Source organism: Otolemur garnettii, unplaced genomic scaffold, assembly GCF_000181295.1.
Source record: "Otolemur garnettii isolate 467f Iridium unplaced genomic scaffold, OtoGar3 scaffold00038, whole genome shotgun sequence".
In the NCBI taxonomy this organism is placed as follows: domain Eukaryota; kingdom Metazoa; phylum Chordata; class Mammalia; order Primates; family Galagidae; genus Otolemur; species Otolemur garnettii.
Genome location: NW_003852433.1, coordinates 5456309 through 5474356, shown reverse-complemented (window position 1 = coordinate 5474356; position 18048 = coordinate 5456309). Strand labels below are relative to the sequence as shown.

General features: G+C 44.8%; 1 protein-coding gene across 1 annotated transcript in view; it reads left to right on the top strand.

Moving 5' to 3' along the window:
• The first annotated feature begins 10995 nt into the window (after positions 1-10995).
• LOC100954191 (SEC14-like protein 3) overlaps positions 10996-18048 on the top strand; it is a 10300-nt gene continuing 3247 nt past the window's right edge. The window contains exons 1-8 of the mRNA XM_003789876.2: positions 10996-11054; positions 12113-12188; positions 12417-12460; positions 12591-12650; positions 13631-13819; positions 15300-15395; positions 16063-16123; positions 17362-17445. Of these exons, the coding sequence (XP_003789924.1) occupies positions 11001-11054; positions 12113-12188; positions 12417-12460; positions 12591-12650; positions 13631-13819; positions 15300-15395; positions 16063-16123; positions 17362-17445 (664 nt within the window). The 5' untranslated portion in view covers positions 10996-11000. The remainder of the gene's footprint in view (positions 11055-12112; positions 12189-12416; positions 12461-12590; positions 12651-13630; positions 13820-15299; positions 15396-16062; positions 16124-17361; positions 17446-18048) is intronic.

The following is an 18048-nucleotide window of genomic DNA, read 5'->3' as shown; positions in this document are numbered from 1 at the left end:
GAGAGAAGGGAACACTTCTACACTGCTGGTGGGAATGCAAGCTAATACAGCCTTTTTGGAAAGAAGTTTGGAGAACACGCAAGGAACTAAAAGTAGACCTACCATTTGATCCTGCAATTCCTCTACTAGGTACATGCCCAGATGATCAAAAATTATTGTACAACCAAGACATTTGCACCAGAATGTTTATTGCAGCCCAATTCATAATGGCCAAGACATGGAAACAGCCCAAGTGCCCATTGACCCATGAATGGATTAACAAATTATGGTATATGTACACCATGGAATACTACACAGCCATAGAAAGGATGGAGACTTCACATCTTTTATGTTTACCTGGATGAAGCTGGAACATATTCTTTTTAGTAAAGTATCTCAAGAGTGGGAAAAAAGTATCCAGTGTACTCAATGCTACTATGAAATCAATATATAATTACCTACCCATTCATATGAATGGCAAAACATAACTATAGTCCAGAAAATAGAAGGGAAGAGGAAGAGAGAGGGGAGGGGGGATATGGGAAGAGGGAAAGTATTTGGGGGGACCTCACCTAATGTGCAAGATGCAATGGTACATTTCAAGGCTATTAAGAAACAAGTATATGGGCAGCGCCTATGGCTCAGTGAGTAGGGCGCCGGCTCCATATACTGAGGGTGGCTGGTTTGAACCCAGCCCTGGCCAAATTGCAACAAAACAATAGCCAGGCATTATGGCAGGCACCTGTAGTCCAAGCTACTTGGGAGGCTGATTCAAGAGAATTGCCTAAGCCCAAGAGCTGGAGGTTGCTGTGAGCTGTGACACTACAGCACTCTACCGAGGGCAACAAAATGAGACTCTGTCTCTAAAAAAAAAAGAAATGAATATAATTGTGATGGATGTGTTACTTAGTTCCATGTAAGCATTTCACACTGTATATCAAAGCAGTACACTGAACCCATAAATGCATCAATGTACAAAGTTATGATTTAATTAAAAAAATACAGAAATTCAATATCATTTCTGGGTAGGATATGACTGAATGTTTTCTAATTTTCTTAAATAAAAACTCCACCAGTAATACATCCATATTTTATTTTTTTAGTCACACATTTTTACCACATCCATCTCTTCAACTAACAGATTTATACATGTGCCATTTCAACAAAAGGCATTGCCTGATTTACCTATTTGAATAGAAGCTATTTTTAAAGGAAGAAAAAAAGACCACATACAACATTTGCTGTTAAACCACAGCAGAAAGTCTTATATACAACAACCTTCCTCACCTTCATAGAAGCTATGAATACACTGATAATAGAGAGCTGTTGAAAAAAAAGTTTTTTCTAGGCTCGGCGCCTATAGCTCAACCGGCTAAGGCGCCAGCCACGTACACCTAAGGTGGCAGGTTCGAATCCCCAGCCCGGACCCGCCAAACAACAATGACGGCTGCAACCAAAAAATAGCCGGGCGTTGTGGCGGGCGCCTGTGGTCCCAGCTACTTGGGAGGCAGAGGCAGGAGACTCGCTTGAGCCCAGGAGTTGGAGGTTGCTGTGAGCTGTAATGCCATAGCACTCTACCCAGGGGGACAGCTTGAGGCTCTGTCTCAAAAAAAAAAAAAAAAAGTTTTTTCTAGAAAACTTGCTATTTGAAACAACCTGCTGCAATTATGAAATCATCTGATATTGGTTAAATTTATTTTAACTCCAAAGATGGTAAGAGTAAGAAAAAGAATTCATATGCATTATATCCTTCCAAACAGTTTCATCCTGTTATTCATCCAGGTAATCGGTCAAATGCCAAGAATGAGACATGCCAATAAAAAATGCATTTTGTTTCAATTAAATAAATCAATATTATTCAGTTTCAAAATGTCTTTAGGATACAGAGTAATGTAAATGAGATCTACCAGGAAGCATCCAGGCTTGGGCCTTGCAGAAGCCTGGAGTGCACAGTGTTCCCAAGGTCATCAGTTCTAGGCCCTTCCTTTTTCAACCTGGAGATCATCTGACTCCCACAAAGATGAAGAACTTCTGAGAGAAACACAAGGACTTCCTACCACAAAGTATAGGCCCTAGAACTCTCTGCTTCCTGAACTTTCATACTTTTCCAATGACAAATTCCACATCATATATACAATTCAGCTTCCCTATGTCCCCCAAAGGCACCCAGAGCTCTACCAAGGGGGTGCTGACTCAACAGCACATGAGTCCACTTGGCCAGTTTGCATAGTCTTTAAATATAGAATTTCATTTGCCCACACTTTATAAATGTAAGTTAATAATGAAAACAAAAAAAAATGTAAAGCGGAAGTTGCTTGTAAATATTCAAATATGCTGAGACAAATACTGGAGGGAATTAATCCAGAGGAAGCAAATATTTACTTCTGTTTGAAAACCCTTATGCTTAAGCCAGAGGGCTAAGTGCTCAATTGTCCTTAAAGAGAATAATATTAAAGAACATGCGTAAACACTACATTCAGAAGATGCTCCAAAAATGTGCTCTAAACACACTTTAGGAGATATTATCTATGTATATTTATGTATTACCTTTTTTTTTTTTTTAGAGACAGAGTCTCATTTTATTGCCCTCAGTGGAGTGCTGTGGCATCACAGCTCACAGCAACCTCCAATTACTGGGCTTAGGCAATTCTCTTGCCTTAGCCTCCCGAATAGCTGGGACTATAGGTGTCCGCCATGACGCCCAGCTGTTTTTTTTGTTTTGCAGTTTGGCCAGGGATGGGTTTGAACCTGCCACTCTTGGTATATGGGCCAGTGCCCTACCCACTGAGCCACAGGCACCACCCCTATGTATTACTTTTTGAAGTTGAATTCAATTACCATGGCAAGGCATAGTATGAGGTTTGCAGCACCTCTTGTAATTGCAGAAGTCAAACATAACTTGTATTCATCTTTTGTTATGGGTATATTAAGTATTACAATTTTAATAGTTTTTCTTTCTTAAAATGTGTATACATTTTGGACACCCTCTGTATATGTACAAACGCATTACTATATACCTTCCTACATATCACAATCTATGCCATTAGATATTACAATATATATCACCATCATTATAAATCACAAATATATATCATAATATAAAGTAGAAATTCCATGGCTGACCATGTCCCTGCATTGACCACCTCCTTAAGTTGACCTAATCTTCATAGACCAGACATGCACCACATATATGTGTCAGTATAATACACCTAGTTCCCTCTGTTGACACCCTCTGTATGCTGACCAGTTTGTTACAATCCCTTAGGTGGTCAGAATCAAGTTTGCTATTATATGGCATTGGATTTTAGCAATACTACTCAGAAGAATTTGGCTTTTAATTCATCTTTCTTATAATGTCCTTTGCTGACTTTGGTAGCCTGGATTCTCCTGATGAAATGAAAACAGTGTAGGTGTGTTTTCTCTGTGTCTAAACTCTGGAAGTATACATATAAAATTGAGCTGATTTATATTTAAAATACTTGATAGAATCAGAGGGAGACAATTCAGATGGAAGTTTATATCATGGAAAAATATTTGTACATCAGGTGGTGCCTGTGGTTCAAAGGAGTAGGCCACCAGGCCCATATGCCGGAGGTGGTAGGTTCAAAGCCCTGGCCAAAAAAAATATATATGTATTTGTATAACTTGGTTTCTATTTGATGGCGGCTTACAAATTGTGTGGTGCACACATATTAAATGTAGAGCATGCCATATTCTTGTAAACACTTGTACTGCCACCATCCAGATACACATTCCTAAACCCCCTAGCAGCCTGTCTTTGGCTGATTCTCAGTTAGAAACCCACCATACGTATCCACTATTCTGACTATGATGAACACATACTAAATTATTTTAACAAATAAATGGTAACATACACTATATATTTTATTAGGTCTGGTTGAAAATTATATGTGAATGAAAATATTATTATATGTGAATTTCACCTATGTTGCTTTGAAGAAACAAGTGACGTTGGAATGACACTGTTGTGAATAATGTTGTGAATGTCCCCAGGTAGGCATATGTCTATTCTGATGAATGTGGCAGAAAGAAACCTTCTTTTTTTTTTTTTTTTTTTTTGAGACAGAGTCTCACTCTGTTGCCCAAGGTAGAGTGCTGTGGTGTCAGCCTAGCTCACACCAACCACAAACTCCTGGGCTCAAACAATCCTCTCACCTCAGCCTCCCAAGTAGCTAGGAAACCCTTCTTTTAATACATATTTGACTAATCAGCTGTGATTAAGTGCATTTTCCCAGGTTTTACTATGCTGAACTTGCTGATGTTCTCATGATTTTGGTAGAAAAATGATGGATAGCTAATTATTTATATCTCTCAGAAACCACATATACTTTTGAGATCCCATGACCATTTAAAGTGTTTTGTTCAAAGACGGACTCAGTAGGTCCAACAGTAAAAGGATAGAAAACAGTGGAAACACTGATAGATTGCAAGGACAATCTATGTAGAATTCAGGGGAGAAACTTACTACAAAGCTACAGTCATCAAAACAGTGTGGTGGTAGCATAAGTATAAGTATAGAAATCAATGGAATAGAATTAAGATACCCATACATTTCTGGTCAATTAATCTTCAACAGAGACACAAAGATCTGTCCTCAGCAATTCCATCCCTAACTCTTAACTCTCACCAAAGAAAGAAAGAAAAAAATCACCCAGAGAGGGGCATTGGTTTGCCCAAAGTTTGTTTCTCCTTTTGGTCTTCAGTGTTTATTGAGTATCTGCCCAAAATCAGGCACTGAAGGCCCTGGGAACATGGAGGACACTAACCATGTGCTGACCACCTGTGCTGACCCACCTGTGCTAACAGGAGACCTACCTCATAAAGGGAGGTGAAGTGACTCCAATGATCAGTTATTGAGAGGTTAATAAGTAGCAACCACTTAATTGGTGCAAACCAGCACAGGGAAGGGGAGTGAACCAGAGCCAATGGGTGGTGAATGAGGAAAATACAGATAAGAGAAGACACAGAGATGAAAGATGGGATCAGGAGGTCTGAATGAGCTGATGGCTGCAGCCAGCACCAAAGCACAAAATCAACTTTATTTTGTAGTATTTGTACAGGGTTGTCCAGGGGGGAGTAGCATAGACAACATGGGGAAATAGCATAAACAAAAGACATATTTTTGGTCTTGCAATATGATTGGAAACTGCAAATGACTTGAATAGGGACAAATTGTCTTGTTAATGGTTTCTACTCAACTTCGTTAACATATGACAAGGAGTAAGAAGGGAAAGATTACAAGGATCTCTGCATAGTTAACTAAACAAAGAAAGAACTATGTGACTTTTGGCAGAGGGAGCATGAAGAAAGGAATATGGCTGTTTTGGGAATGGAGGAGAAGCAGTTGGGGGTTCATTCCCTGTATGTTCCCCAGCCTGTGGGGGCCCTGCCATCTCATAGCCCACTCTCCGCCCTTAACTGAGAAAGAACACTCTCTCCAACAAACAGCACTGTGACAACTGGATATCTACATGCAAATAAATGAAATTGAATCCTTATCTCACACCATCTACAAAAATTAGCTAAAAATGTATCAAACCAGTCATACTCAATGATGAAAAACTAAGAGCTTTTGTTCCAAAATCAGGAACAGGATGAGGATGCCCTCTTGTCACTTTTGTTCTTCATGGAATTGGAAGTTCTAGCCAGAGAAATTAGGTAAGGAAAAGAAATAAAAGACATCCAAATTGGATAATAAAATCATCTGTGTTTGCAAATGACATGATTTTTTTTTTTGGCAGTTTTGGCCATGGCTGAGCTTGAACCCGCCACCCCCAGTATATGGGGCTGGCGCCCTACTCCTTGAGCCACAGGCACCACCCACATGATCTTATATGTAGAAAAAAAACTAAAGATTCCATACACATGCAAATGTTAGAACTATTAAATGAATTCAGCAATGTTGCAGAACATAAAAATCAATTACATTTCTAACACTAACAAAAATGAACAATCTAAAAGGAAATTAAGAAGGTAACTCCACTTGCAATAGCATCAAAAAATGAAAATATTTAGCAATAAACCTAAACAAGGATGATAAAGACTTAGACACTAAACACTATAAAACGCTGCTGGAAAAAACTAAAGAAGATATACATAAATGGAAAGATAGCCCATGTTCATGGATTAGAAGACTTAATATTGTTAGGATGTCAATACTACCCAAAGCAATTTATATATTTTATATATCCCTATAAAAATTCCAATAATTATTTTTAGTAGAAATTTATATGGAATCTCAAGAGATCCTGAATAGCTAAAGGGATCCCAAATAGTCAAAACAATCTTGAAAAAAAAAGTCAGAAGTCTTACACTGCCTGATTTCAAAACTTATTATAAAGTTACTATAATCAAAACAGTATGGTACGAGCATGAAGCTAGGCATATAAGCCAATGAAATAGAATAAAGAGCCCAGTATAAAATCTTACATTTATGGTCAAATGATGTTTTTGTTCTTATTTTGAACCCAGGCTAGAGTCCAATGGCATCATCATAGCTCACTACAACCTCAAATTCCTGGGCTCAAATGATCCTCCTGCCTGAGCCTCCCAAGTAGCTGGGTCTAGAGGTGTGCACCACCATAGTTGGTTAATTTTTCTATTTTTTGTAGAGACAGGGTCTCACTCTTGCTCAAGCTGGTTGCAAATTCCTGAGCTCAAGCAATCCTCCCACCTGCCTCCTAGAGTGCAGAAGGCAGAAAGAAAGTAGAACCATCGACCTCAATTATTCTAATTAGGAGAAGGCACCAAGAATAGGGCAAGAAGAAGAGATTGAAACCTAACTGGAAGCAGTGGCTCATGCATGTAATCCCAGCACTATGGGAGGCCAAAGAGGGAGCATCACTTGAGGCCAGACATTTGGTAACTTAGCAAGACTCCTTCTCCACAAAAAATAAAATTAACTGGGCATGGTGGCATTTGCCTGCAAGCCCAGCTACTTAAAGGGCTGAGGCAAGAGAATCACTTGAGCCCAGGAATTTGAGGTTGCTGTGAACTATAATTATTTCATTGCACTACAGCCTGGCTAACAGAGGGAGAACCTGTCTCCAAAAAAAAATGAATTTATGGTATGTGAATTATATCAAACTTTTATTAAGTAAGGAGATAAAACTGTCCAAGGGAAAGTGGACTATCCAGGGTGCTGGGACTCTGCTGAGGGCACTTCAATTCCCTTTCCACCTCCCCTGCTAAGGCCACCTACCTCACATTTCTGTGGGCTGAACACACCTCTTCCCAGCAATTCTGACCCCATAGTGAGGCTCCTGCACCCCCCAGAGTCCCATTTTTACCTGCCCAACTGGTTCTGGCACAATCTGTCTGGGGGAGGAGGACAGAAGCAGCTCTTTCACATTTCCTAGTAACTGCCTGGAAGGAAGGGTTCCAGGACGGGGTGCAGGAGACTCTGTATACTGTGGTTGTTTGTTTAGATTGTGGTTGTTGTCATGGGCTCCTAAGAGCTTAGCAAATGAAGAGCTAAACACAACTGTGGGGATTTACTTGGGGAGGAGGTGTGCCCTGAGAGGGTAGGGGTAGAGGGAGAAGTTCTTCCTTTGTTTCAAGGCAGAAAAAATAAATCCAGTTGGTCCCAAGATACCCTGCAGCCTAAAGGGTGTGAATACAGGCTCCTACACAATGATGATTTAGATTATGTATTGACTGCTTACTATGTGCCAAGCACAATGTTAAGCTCTTTGAGAGAAGGCACGCCTGGGCTATAAATCCAGTGCAGGTTTCAGAGTCAGATGGGATTGAGTTCAAGTTCTGACTCCCCATTTACTGGCTGTGTGACCTCAGAAAATTTCTTTTTTTTTTTTTTTTTGAGACAGGAGCTTCAAGCTGTCCCCCTGGGTAGAGTGCCATGGCATCTCAGCTCACAGCAACCTCCAACTCCTGGGCTCAAGCGAGTCTCCTGCCTCCACCTCCCAAGTAGCTGGGACTACAGGTGCCCGCCACAATGCCTGGCCATTTTTTGGTTGCAGCCATCTCTGTTGTTTGGCGGGCCTGGGCTGGGGATTTGAACCCGCCACCTTAGGTGTATGTGGCTGGCGCCTTAGCCGCTTGAGCCACAGGCGCCGAGTCAGAAAATTTCTTAATCTCTGTGAACTTCTATTTCTTTTCTTTTCTTTCTTCCTTCCCCCCACCAAAGAGACAAGGTCTTGCTGTGTTACTCAGGTTGGAGTGCAGAGGCTATTCATAGCATCATAGCTCACAGCATCCTCTAACTACTGGGCTCAAACAATCCCCTGGCCTTAGCCTCCCAGGTAGCTGGAACTACAGGTGCATTCCACCACATCTAGCTCTAAACTTCCCTTTCTTTGGCTATAAAATGGGGTACCCATACTTGCTTCCAAATGGTTTGATAATGATGTAAAACTCTCAATTCAACAAACAGAAGACTGAGATCCATGTAGAAGACTAATAAACAATTGCAGTGTCTCCCCACCCCATGTACTTCTCACCCTTACAACTCCACACCTTTACCTGTGCCATCTTCTCCACTCAAGATGCCTTTTTCTCTCCTCCACTCCCATCTAATCAACATCTTTCTTCAAGGCCTGACTCAGATGTTACCTGCATCACATTGGGGTGACTGCTGAGCCTGGATTCTCTCCCGGTCCTTGCCCTAATTAGCATCAGAACTCCTAGGTCTGAAACTGTTGGACAGCCTAGGAAAGCAACAGCAGAGTGGCTAGTTGTATGGGCTCAACCCTGGATAAGTTACTTCTCTATACCTCAGTTTGCTTATCTGTATAATGGCTTAATAATGGTATGCCTACTCCACAGTGATGTTCTGAAGTTTAAATGAGGTCATGCACTTAGAATGAGGCCGGGCATGTAATAACCCTTCAATAAATGTGGTCAACCTGTTACCCAATATGGTTACCATAAGCCACATGGGACAATTTAAAGTAAACTTAATCAATATTCAATTCAAACTTCAGTTCCTCAGTCATACTAACCATGTTTCACATGGACCACTGGCTAACAAATATGCACACATTTCTAACAGGACAGCCTGGATACACAAAATGCCCACCGTCACAGAGAGCTCTATTGGATGACACTGCAGATATTGAGAGGAGCACACAGTAGGATGCTCTGCACATTTGTGGCTTCACGATATGTATGAAGGCTCATGGCTCCTGGGAGGACCCCCACTCCTCCTCCTGGCCCTCCTTGCTCAGTCTCTGATGACCCCAGAAGTAACTGGAGCAACTCACCTTGGAGGGGTTAGAGTGAGAAGGGAGACTTGTGAGAAACAGGTGGGATTAGGACCTAATGAGAGGGCAGTGGAGGAATCTGATCTCTGTAACCACCAGCCTGGCAGGAAGTGGGTGTGGACAGCAGCTGGGGCTCTCCAGAAATTGAGGCTGGAATGTGAAGTGGGGCAGGGCTGATGTGTAGAGTTACTTAACTGCTCCTAAGTACATGCATCAGGTGTTTCAGATAGAACAAAATGACCAGAGGTGGCCCCTCCTCCTTCTGGATCAAGCTATAGCAAGACCTCAGAGCAAGGAAGATGTCAGGCAAGACGATGACATCAGCTCACCTAAATTGACCAGAATAGAGACCTAAGATAGCCCAGGGGTGAGGACCCAGGATGCACTAGGGGTAGGAGACCTGGAGAAGTCCTAGGCAGAATGGCATGGCCAGGCTTGCCGTGAGGAACAAGGTCAGCCCACGACGACCCCCTTGAGAAGGAGAAAATGTGGCCACATGGCCATGATGCAGTCTCAAGCTGATGGTTTCTTTATAGACCATCACTGATGTGGTCTCTCCCTTTCTGGAGCTTCTGAGAGCTGGAGGAGAACAATCCCTTAGATATGCACCACCCTCGACAGCCTCCATGTCCCATTAGATCTTCCCTCCAACCATGCAGAAAAGCAGAGCAAGTGTTGATGGCCCCATTTTATAAATGAGGTGAGTGTCACTCAGAGATGCCATCTTGAAAGGTTTTATAGGGGAGTGGAGAGCATAGCTTGGCCTCACAGGTACATCATATAGTGGAATATCAGGTGGCCTGACGTAAGTCAAAGGGCAGAGGAACCTTCTGGGCTTTCCTCACCACTTTGCAATAAACTGCTAAGTCCTTCCAACTGTACGCCCCTCATTGCTCAGCTGTATAAAGCCCCAAGAAACACCCCCACCACCCAAGGCCATCAATCTTCCCCCTCTCTCTCTAGGGGTACTGTCCCTAACTGGAGGCCCAGGGAACAAGGGGCCATTTACAAAGCCCCATCATTGCCCTCATGACCCCAGAGATGGGATGAAAGAACAGCCAGGTGGGGAGCCCCTTAGTCTTTTCCCATGTCAGGGTCCTCAGGGCCAGCTCCACAGGATAGGATTTGAAAGACTTCAGGAGAACACAAACCTGCACCAAGGACACCTTTTGAGTTCCATTTTCTGCCCCAGCCTGTCTTCTTCTTGGCTGTGGGTGTTTGTCATGAAATAAGAATGTGAGCCTCCCACCCCCAGAGAAGTGAAGTAACTGTTTACAAGACTGACCTAGCTTCAGACTCCTGCCCTGTTAGAGCTGGGAAGGGGAGCGACCTTTGGAGAACCCTAAGTGTGGGCTCTCTTCACTAGTGAGAAGGGGAAGCCAAGGCTCAGCTAGAAAGCTACCCACAAGAGGTGGTCTTCACTCCTCCAAAGTAGTAATTACTAGAGGCCTGGGAGTGCTCAAGGGGTTCTCTAGACATTCACCCTGGGCCCAAGCCACAGGCCTCCAGCCTCCTTCCCTCCCAGGAGCTTTCTCCTGGCAGAGGACCTCTGGCATACTCTATCATGCCCACCTTCCCCCTAGACCTGTCCCAGAGCCAAGCACAAGACCTCACTTAATCCCAGTTATGTAATGCGCAATCTAAACAGTTAGCCAAGAAGGAGGGGCATAGAGCCACACCCAGGAGTGGGGGTGAAATCCCCAGCTGGGCCAGGGCTGGCAAACTAGGGCTTGGCCTCTGCCTATAGTGGTCACCACTCCTCAAGCCTCAGCCAGCACCATGAGTGGCCGAGTTGGAGACCTGAGCCCCAAACAGGCAGAGACCCTGGCCAAGGTGAGAGCCCCTCCCTTTGGGTCTCCAGGGGAAAAGGGCTGAAGGAGGTGGGAAGGAGTGGCTAGAATGTTATCCCTCTCTGTTGATTCATCATGTCCTTGACATTGTCTCTTTGCTGTGATCTTCAAAAGTGTCAAGTCCCACAGTGCCCAGTGGCATCAGTCCTGGGTTGAGGTACAGTGAACAGCATCATTTCCAGGCAATATTGTGGGTGATTCCTACCCAGGATCAAGCCTAACTTCTTCTCATCCAGGGGCCAGACCCAGAGAGCTCTATCTGGCAGCTAGGCACCCTCCTTCCTCCCTCCTAGGCCCCTTAGGTGGGAGCTAAAGGATGCTGCTGGTCTTCCCTCTAGCTGTTCCTCCTCCCTCCCTAGGATCCTGAAAGAGGTCTAGTCTGTAAGAGCCCAGGAGACAGAGCAATGTGCTGTCATTCCCACAGTTAAGGGGGGAGAGGACACACAATTACTAACCATGTTTTTGTAGAAGATGGGATGGAAATAGGCAGAAGTTTTGGTGGAGGGGACTAAGATACACCCAAACTCCAATCCACTTATTCATCCACCCAACCACTTATTCTGCTTTCCATCCACCCATCCATCTTCACACCCACCCATCAGTCTATCCTTTCTACTTCATTCACCCGCCCATCTCTCCTGTCCATTTACTGACTTATTCATCTTCCTACTCTTGGTCCATTCATCCATCCAACCATCCATCTATCCATCAGTCCAACCACCCATCCATCCATCCAACCATCCATCTATCCATCAGTCCAACCACCCATCCATCCATCCAACCATTCGTCCATTCATTGATTTATCCTTCCTTTTTGCCATTTACCTACCCCTTCATTCAACCATCTATTCTTCTTTCTGTCCATTTACTCTCCCATATATCCTCCTTCCACTCCCCCTCTTATTCATCCATTAAACTATCCTTTCATCAACATGAACCACACTGCGTGTGGGATGAAAAGAGGGGTGATGAAGGCAATCTGAGTCTGGAGGCCAAGGCTTAGTGTGAGAGAGCCACTATAGCCAGTGTCTCTCTTCCCAGTTCCGAGAAAATGTCCAGGATGTGCTGCCTGCCCTGCCTAACCCTGATGATTACTTCCTTCTGCGCTGGCTCCGAGGTGAGGGCAGAGGCAAGGAAGGTTGGGATCTGGGGACAGGAAGAAGGGCCTTGTCCAGCTTCCCCAGAATGATCCATGGATCTCAGGATCGGCTTCAGGTCTAGAGAGGGAAGAGGGCAGGGAAGCAAGGTGCTACCCAGGCCCCCAGTGTCTTCCATAGCTCCCACTGGCCAGAAGCAGACAAGGCAGCCTCTTTCCTCCCTCATGCCGTCTTCCATCTTCCTACAGCTCGGAATTTTGATCTGCAGAAATCGGAGGCCATGCTCCGCAAGGTGAGAACCACCAACCCTGGAGATTCCAGGAGGGGTTCATGGGGGAAATCAGGCTTCAAGCCCTTCCCTCCCTCCCCTTTGTCAACGTACTGGGAACCCAGTGGGGTCTTACCACTCATTACCCTTTCAGTACATGGAGTTCCGGAAGATCATGGACATTGACCACATCCTTGATTGGCAACCCCCAGAGGTGAGCCAACACCTCCCAGGACCTCCAGGACCTCATAGATATGCCACCCAAGCAGCCTCTGGGCCACTGGGGACCATGCCCAGTAAAGGGCAGCAAGGCTTGCAGGCACCTCTCCTATAATGATAATGAATATTTCCTGACCTGGGTTGAGACTTTAAGCAGCATGAGCTCATTTAAACCTCACAACCCCATGAGGTATGTCCTATTGTTCCCACTTTAAAGATGGGAACACTGAGGGCCAGAAAATGTAACTTGCCCAAGTCCCAAAGCCCAAGATAGGGCTGGGATTTGAGCTCATACCTGTCTGGCGCCCTAAACCTGAGCTCTTAACCACAATAGTTAGCTAGTACCTCTGTGCTCCTTCCATAGGGCTCTGCTCAGAGCATTCTATCTTAGCTCAACAAGATGCTGATAAGAATAATGTCACCATGATATAGAGTAACGGTCACAACTTCATTTATGGGGCATGTGCTTTGGGCCAGGCACTGTGCTCTGCCAACATGATCTCAGAGTCTTGTCCTTACAGAGCCAAGAGGGAGGGATTATCTGAATCATTTCACAGGAGAGGAAGTAGAAAGGGGCTTAGAAAGGTGATGTCACTTGCTCAAGGACACACAGCAGGAAAGCATCAGTGTCTGTATTCGAACTAGATTTGCTGACCTTGAGAATCCCTGATTAGTGAATCCCATCACTAAACCCAGCTCCTCTCCACAGAAATGAATGTGGGAAGCAATGGGGAAGAACTAAGGAGTCAGAGGCCTTGACCCAGGCCTGGCTGAGACCTAGATTTGCCCATTATGAGCAAGGCCCTCCCCTGCAGGGCCCTAAGTTTTCTCATTTAGGACAATAGCACTGCCCAGCAGGGGAGGGACAGTGCTTAGTACCATGGTACCTATAGGCTGGGTCCCCAGGTCAGCCTGATCTGGGGGTTTCCAGGGAGGTGAAATAATGCCAAGTTCTGTGTTTCTTTCCTTGCCCAGGTGATCCAAAAGTACATGCCTGGGGGCCTGTGTGGCTATGACCGTGATGGGTGCCCTGTGTGGTATGACATCATCGGGCCACTAGACCCAAAGGGGCTGCTCTTCTCCGTCACCAAGCAGGACCTGCTCAAGACCAAGATGAGGGACTGTGAGCGCATCCTGCATGAGTGTGACCTGCAGACAGAGCGGGTGAGGCCCAAGCCATGCGGGGAGGATGGCTGGGGGCAGGTGTCTTTGGGCATGGGGGACAGCGGCATTCCCAGGAACATACCTGTGTTCTCCACTACCAGAGTCAGAGAGCTCTCAAGTCAAACACCATCTCTCTGGCCTTGGAAATTTACCTCACCTCTCTGAGCCTATTTCCTTACCTACAAAACCGGGATAATAATAAATAATGGTTGCAAAGATTAAATGCGGTAACACAAGTGTATGGCTTAGCACACAGGCAGCTAATACTGTTCCCACTGAGTCTTTGCCTATGCTCCAGCACACACACAACTTCCTCTGGCTCACCCTGTGTATACTGTAGGTCCGAAACTTAGATGTCACCTTCTCTGAGACTTCTGTCAGAGCTAAATACCCTCTTCTGTGCTCCCACAGCCCCGGTGCTGACTCATTGCAGCACTTAGCACAGGACTGGGAAACCCTGGTTGGTTGGCATCTCCCAGGCCAGACTGTGAACTCCTTAAGGACAAGAACTGTGCATTATTACTGAGCATCACCCAAGATCATTTCAGTATCTGGCACAAGAGAAATTCTTCATAGGCCAGGCATTACTGGTGGCTAATGCTTGTAATCCTAGTTCCTTGGGAGGCTGAGGCAGGATGGCTTAAGGCCAGGAGTTTGAGGCAAGCCTGGACAACATCTCAAGACCCCATCTCTACAGAAAATGTTTTTAAATTAGCTGGACATGGTGGTCTGTGTTTCTAGTCCCCAGGAGATTGAAGCAAGAGGATCACTTAAGCCCAGGAATTAAAGATTATAGTGAGGAATGATTGTGCCACTGCACTCTATCCTGGCCAACAAAGTGAAAGTCTGTCTCTAAAAAAGTAAACAAATAAATAAATAAATTCTTAATAAATATCAGTTGGGGGTGGCACCTATGACTCAGTGAGTAGGGCGCCGGCTCCACATGCCAAGGGTGGCAGGTTCGAACCCGGCCCCAGCCAAACGGCAACAAAAAATAACCAGGCATTGTGGTGGGTACCTGTAGTCCTAGCTACTCAGGAGGCTGAAGCAAGAGAATCACCTAAGCCCAGGAATTCGAGGTTGCTGTGAGCTGTGATGCCACACTACTGGCTGTGGGGCACTCTACTCGGGTAACAAAGTGAGACTTTGTCTATAAATAAATAAATAAAATATCAGTTGGACAAATGGAATGATGAATGGATGAATGAATGGTAATATAAATGGATTTATGCCAACAAATGGATGGGTGAATTGATGTATAAGGGGGTAGATGGGCGGATGATGGATGGATGAATAGATGGATCAATGTTAGATGGATGGATGGATGGGTGGAGAAATACATTTACTGTTTTGTTCACTTGCTCCTCTGAGGACAGAGTAGGGGGTGCTGGAAGGAGCCCTGAGGGGTCATGGACTTGAGTCACCTTCTCTCAAGCCTGCACACTGAACCCTGGAAACACTCCTTGCTCTCGTGTTGCAGCTGGGGAAGAAGATTGAGACCATCGTGATGATATTTGACTGTGAGGGCCTAGGACTGAAGCACTTCTGGAAACCTCTGGTGGAAGTGTACCAGGAGGTGAGGAGAAGGGCCATGGGCACCTGCCACTTGCTTTGATGACCAGGTTGGCCTGCTATGATGCTGCCACTCACTTAGAGCCAAGATTTAGTAAAAAAAATTCCTTGGGCTTTATTGCTAGGACTCGAGACCCAAAGGGCCTTAATATGTTTCCTAGAAGATCCCCCAGAGCAAACCTTAGGAAAACACTATACTGAGACCACAGGGGCCACCTTCTTCCAAACCCTTCCCAGGCCTGTCACCCCTAGTCTGTGACTTAGGCAAGTCAGTTCACCACTCCACACTTAAGTTTCCTCACCTACAAAATAGTGAATAGTGATAGAGGGACACTTCAGTGAGTTGTTACAGAAAGCACATACACGTGTGCTTGGCAAATGTAGTTAACATTTAATACTTGGCAAATAGTAGTTAATATTTAATAAACAGTAGCCATTATTATTACACTGTCATTACTATGACATTTACTCTAAAAGTGATCACTATGCATTTATTATTAGGATGTGGTTATAAGTTTGAGGTGAGACGGTGGGATGGAAAAGGGGGGAAGTGGTGGCAGGAGGGGAAGCCCTCCACAGCCTCTGTGGCTTCCAGACAGGAGACTGCAGAAGAGATACGGGTAGGAGAAGACGAAGTGTGGGCTCTGATGGGGTCTGTCTTGGTTCCACAGTTCTTTGGCCTCCTTGAAGAGAACTACCCAGAGACTCTGAAGTTCATGCTTATCGTAAAAGGTGTGTGGCAAGTCACCTCACTTACCTGTACCTCGGTTTCCTCATCTGTACTCTAAGTTTGATAATAGCGCCTTTGTCCCAAGGTTATTGTGAGACAGGTTGGCTGCTTGGCTGCATTCAAATCACTTACAGTGCCTGGCACATTGTAAGTTCTCAATAAACGGTAACTTCCATGGTTGGCCTCATTGCAAGAGGAGGCAGCTCCCACCCCACCTTTTCCAGGAATTCCCCCCTCATTTCTCCTGCCATGATGATCTCTCCCTCCTCTGCCTCTGGCACTGGCAGCTGGTGAAGCCCAATCTTCCTCTTCCTTTTTGCTGCCTTCTGGGGGACCTCTAGTTGTCTTAAATATGTTCATCCTGTGTTTCTGGCCTTGTTGTGCTCCTTGAAGGTGGGGGCTCTGATTCTCCACTTCTGTTATATCCCTCACAGGCCTGGGGCCATGCATGGTAGATGCTCAATTGATATTTGGGTGGTGGTTGTTTGGGTGGGTGGAGGGTGGATGGAAGGATGGATATATGTTTTATGGTTGGCTGGTTGGTTGCTTGGTCAATTAGTGGCTTGGTTGGTTGCCCAGTTGACTGGTTTGTTGTTTTCTTGGCTAGATGACTGACTGGTGGTTGGCTAAAGAACTGGTTGACTGGTTGGTTGGCTAGTTGTTAGCTTTGTTGACTGATTGGGTGCTGGCAGGCAGGTTGGTTAGTTACCTAGCTGGTTTGTTGTTTGCCTGTAGCTTGGGTGGTTAGCTGGAGGGTTATTTGAATGGTTGCCTGGCTAGAGAGGACAATTGGTTGAGTGGTTGTCTGGCTGTTCAGATGGCTGATTCATTTGCTGTTTGGCTGGTTTGTTAGGTGATTCAATAGGTTGACTGGCCAAAAAGTAAATTGAATTCATTGATTATTTGTTGACAGGTTAACTGGTTTGTTGAATAGTTGGTTGGCTGTTTGGGAGACTGGCTGGTTATGGATTGACTGAAAGGGTGGCTGATTAGAAATCTGACTGGATGGCCAGTTTGTTGTATGGGTAAGTGACTGATCAACAGGATGACTGATTACAAGATTGGTTAGCTGACTATGTTTTGGCTGGTTGACTTGTTGGCTGGATGGTTTCTTGGGTGCAGAACATTGGAAACTGGCCAGGATTATTCATGACTCCTTTGGATCACTGGCTAGAACCATTATGGGGAGTGACCCAATGAAATTCTGGTCTTCTTATTATCCTTACTTGTATCTCTCCAGCCACCAAACTGTTCCCTGTGGGCTACAACCTCATGAAACCATTCCTGAGTGAGGATACTCGCAGAAAAATAGTAGTGTTGGGAAGTAAGTATTAATAGTTCCACCTTAAATCCCTCTATGACATTTGGTGTGAGATTGGCCCATCACCCAGTCCAAAACTCTACATAGCATCTAAAGCCAGGGGCTTCTGTCCAAAAGTGAAGTGGTTTTTACCTTCTAGAGTTCCTGTGCCTTATTGCCTCCCACATCCCTGTGGTGGATACGGACTCCACACCTACCTTCTTATCAGTTTCAGTTTGGTCCCTTGCCAACCTCTGGTCTATGGACCTCAGTTTCCTTTCAACACTTACAACCTCAGTGCTTCAAACCAAGGCTGAAGACAATGAGGAAGAAGAACAGGAAGAATAACCATGAATCAGAGACGGGAAGCCCCAGAAGAAGGGGCTGGATAAGTAAATAATGGTGCCTCCATTTGATAAAGTATGGGCAGCCATAAAAAAGTAAAGCTGTCAGTGAATATTTAATGTCCTGGAAAAATGCCACTAAGTAAAACAAAAAAAGTAGATTACAAAGTGCTATGAACAGTATCATCATATTTTTATAAAAGCAAATATAGGCTTGGCACCTGTAGCGCAGCAGCTAGGATGCCAGCCACATACACTGGGGCTGGCAGGTTCAACCCCGGCC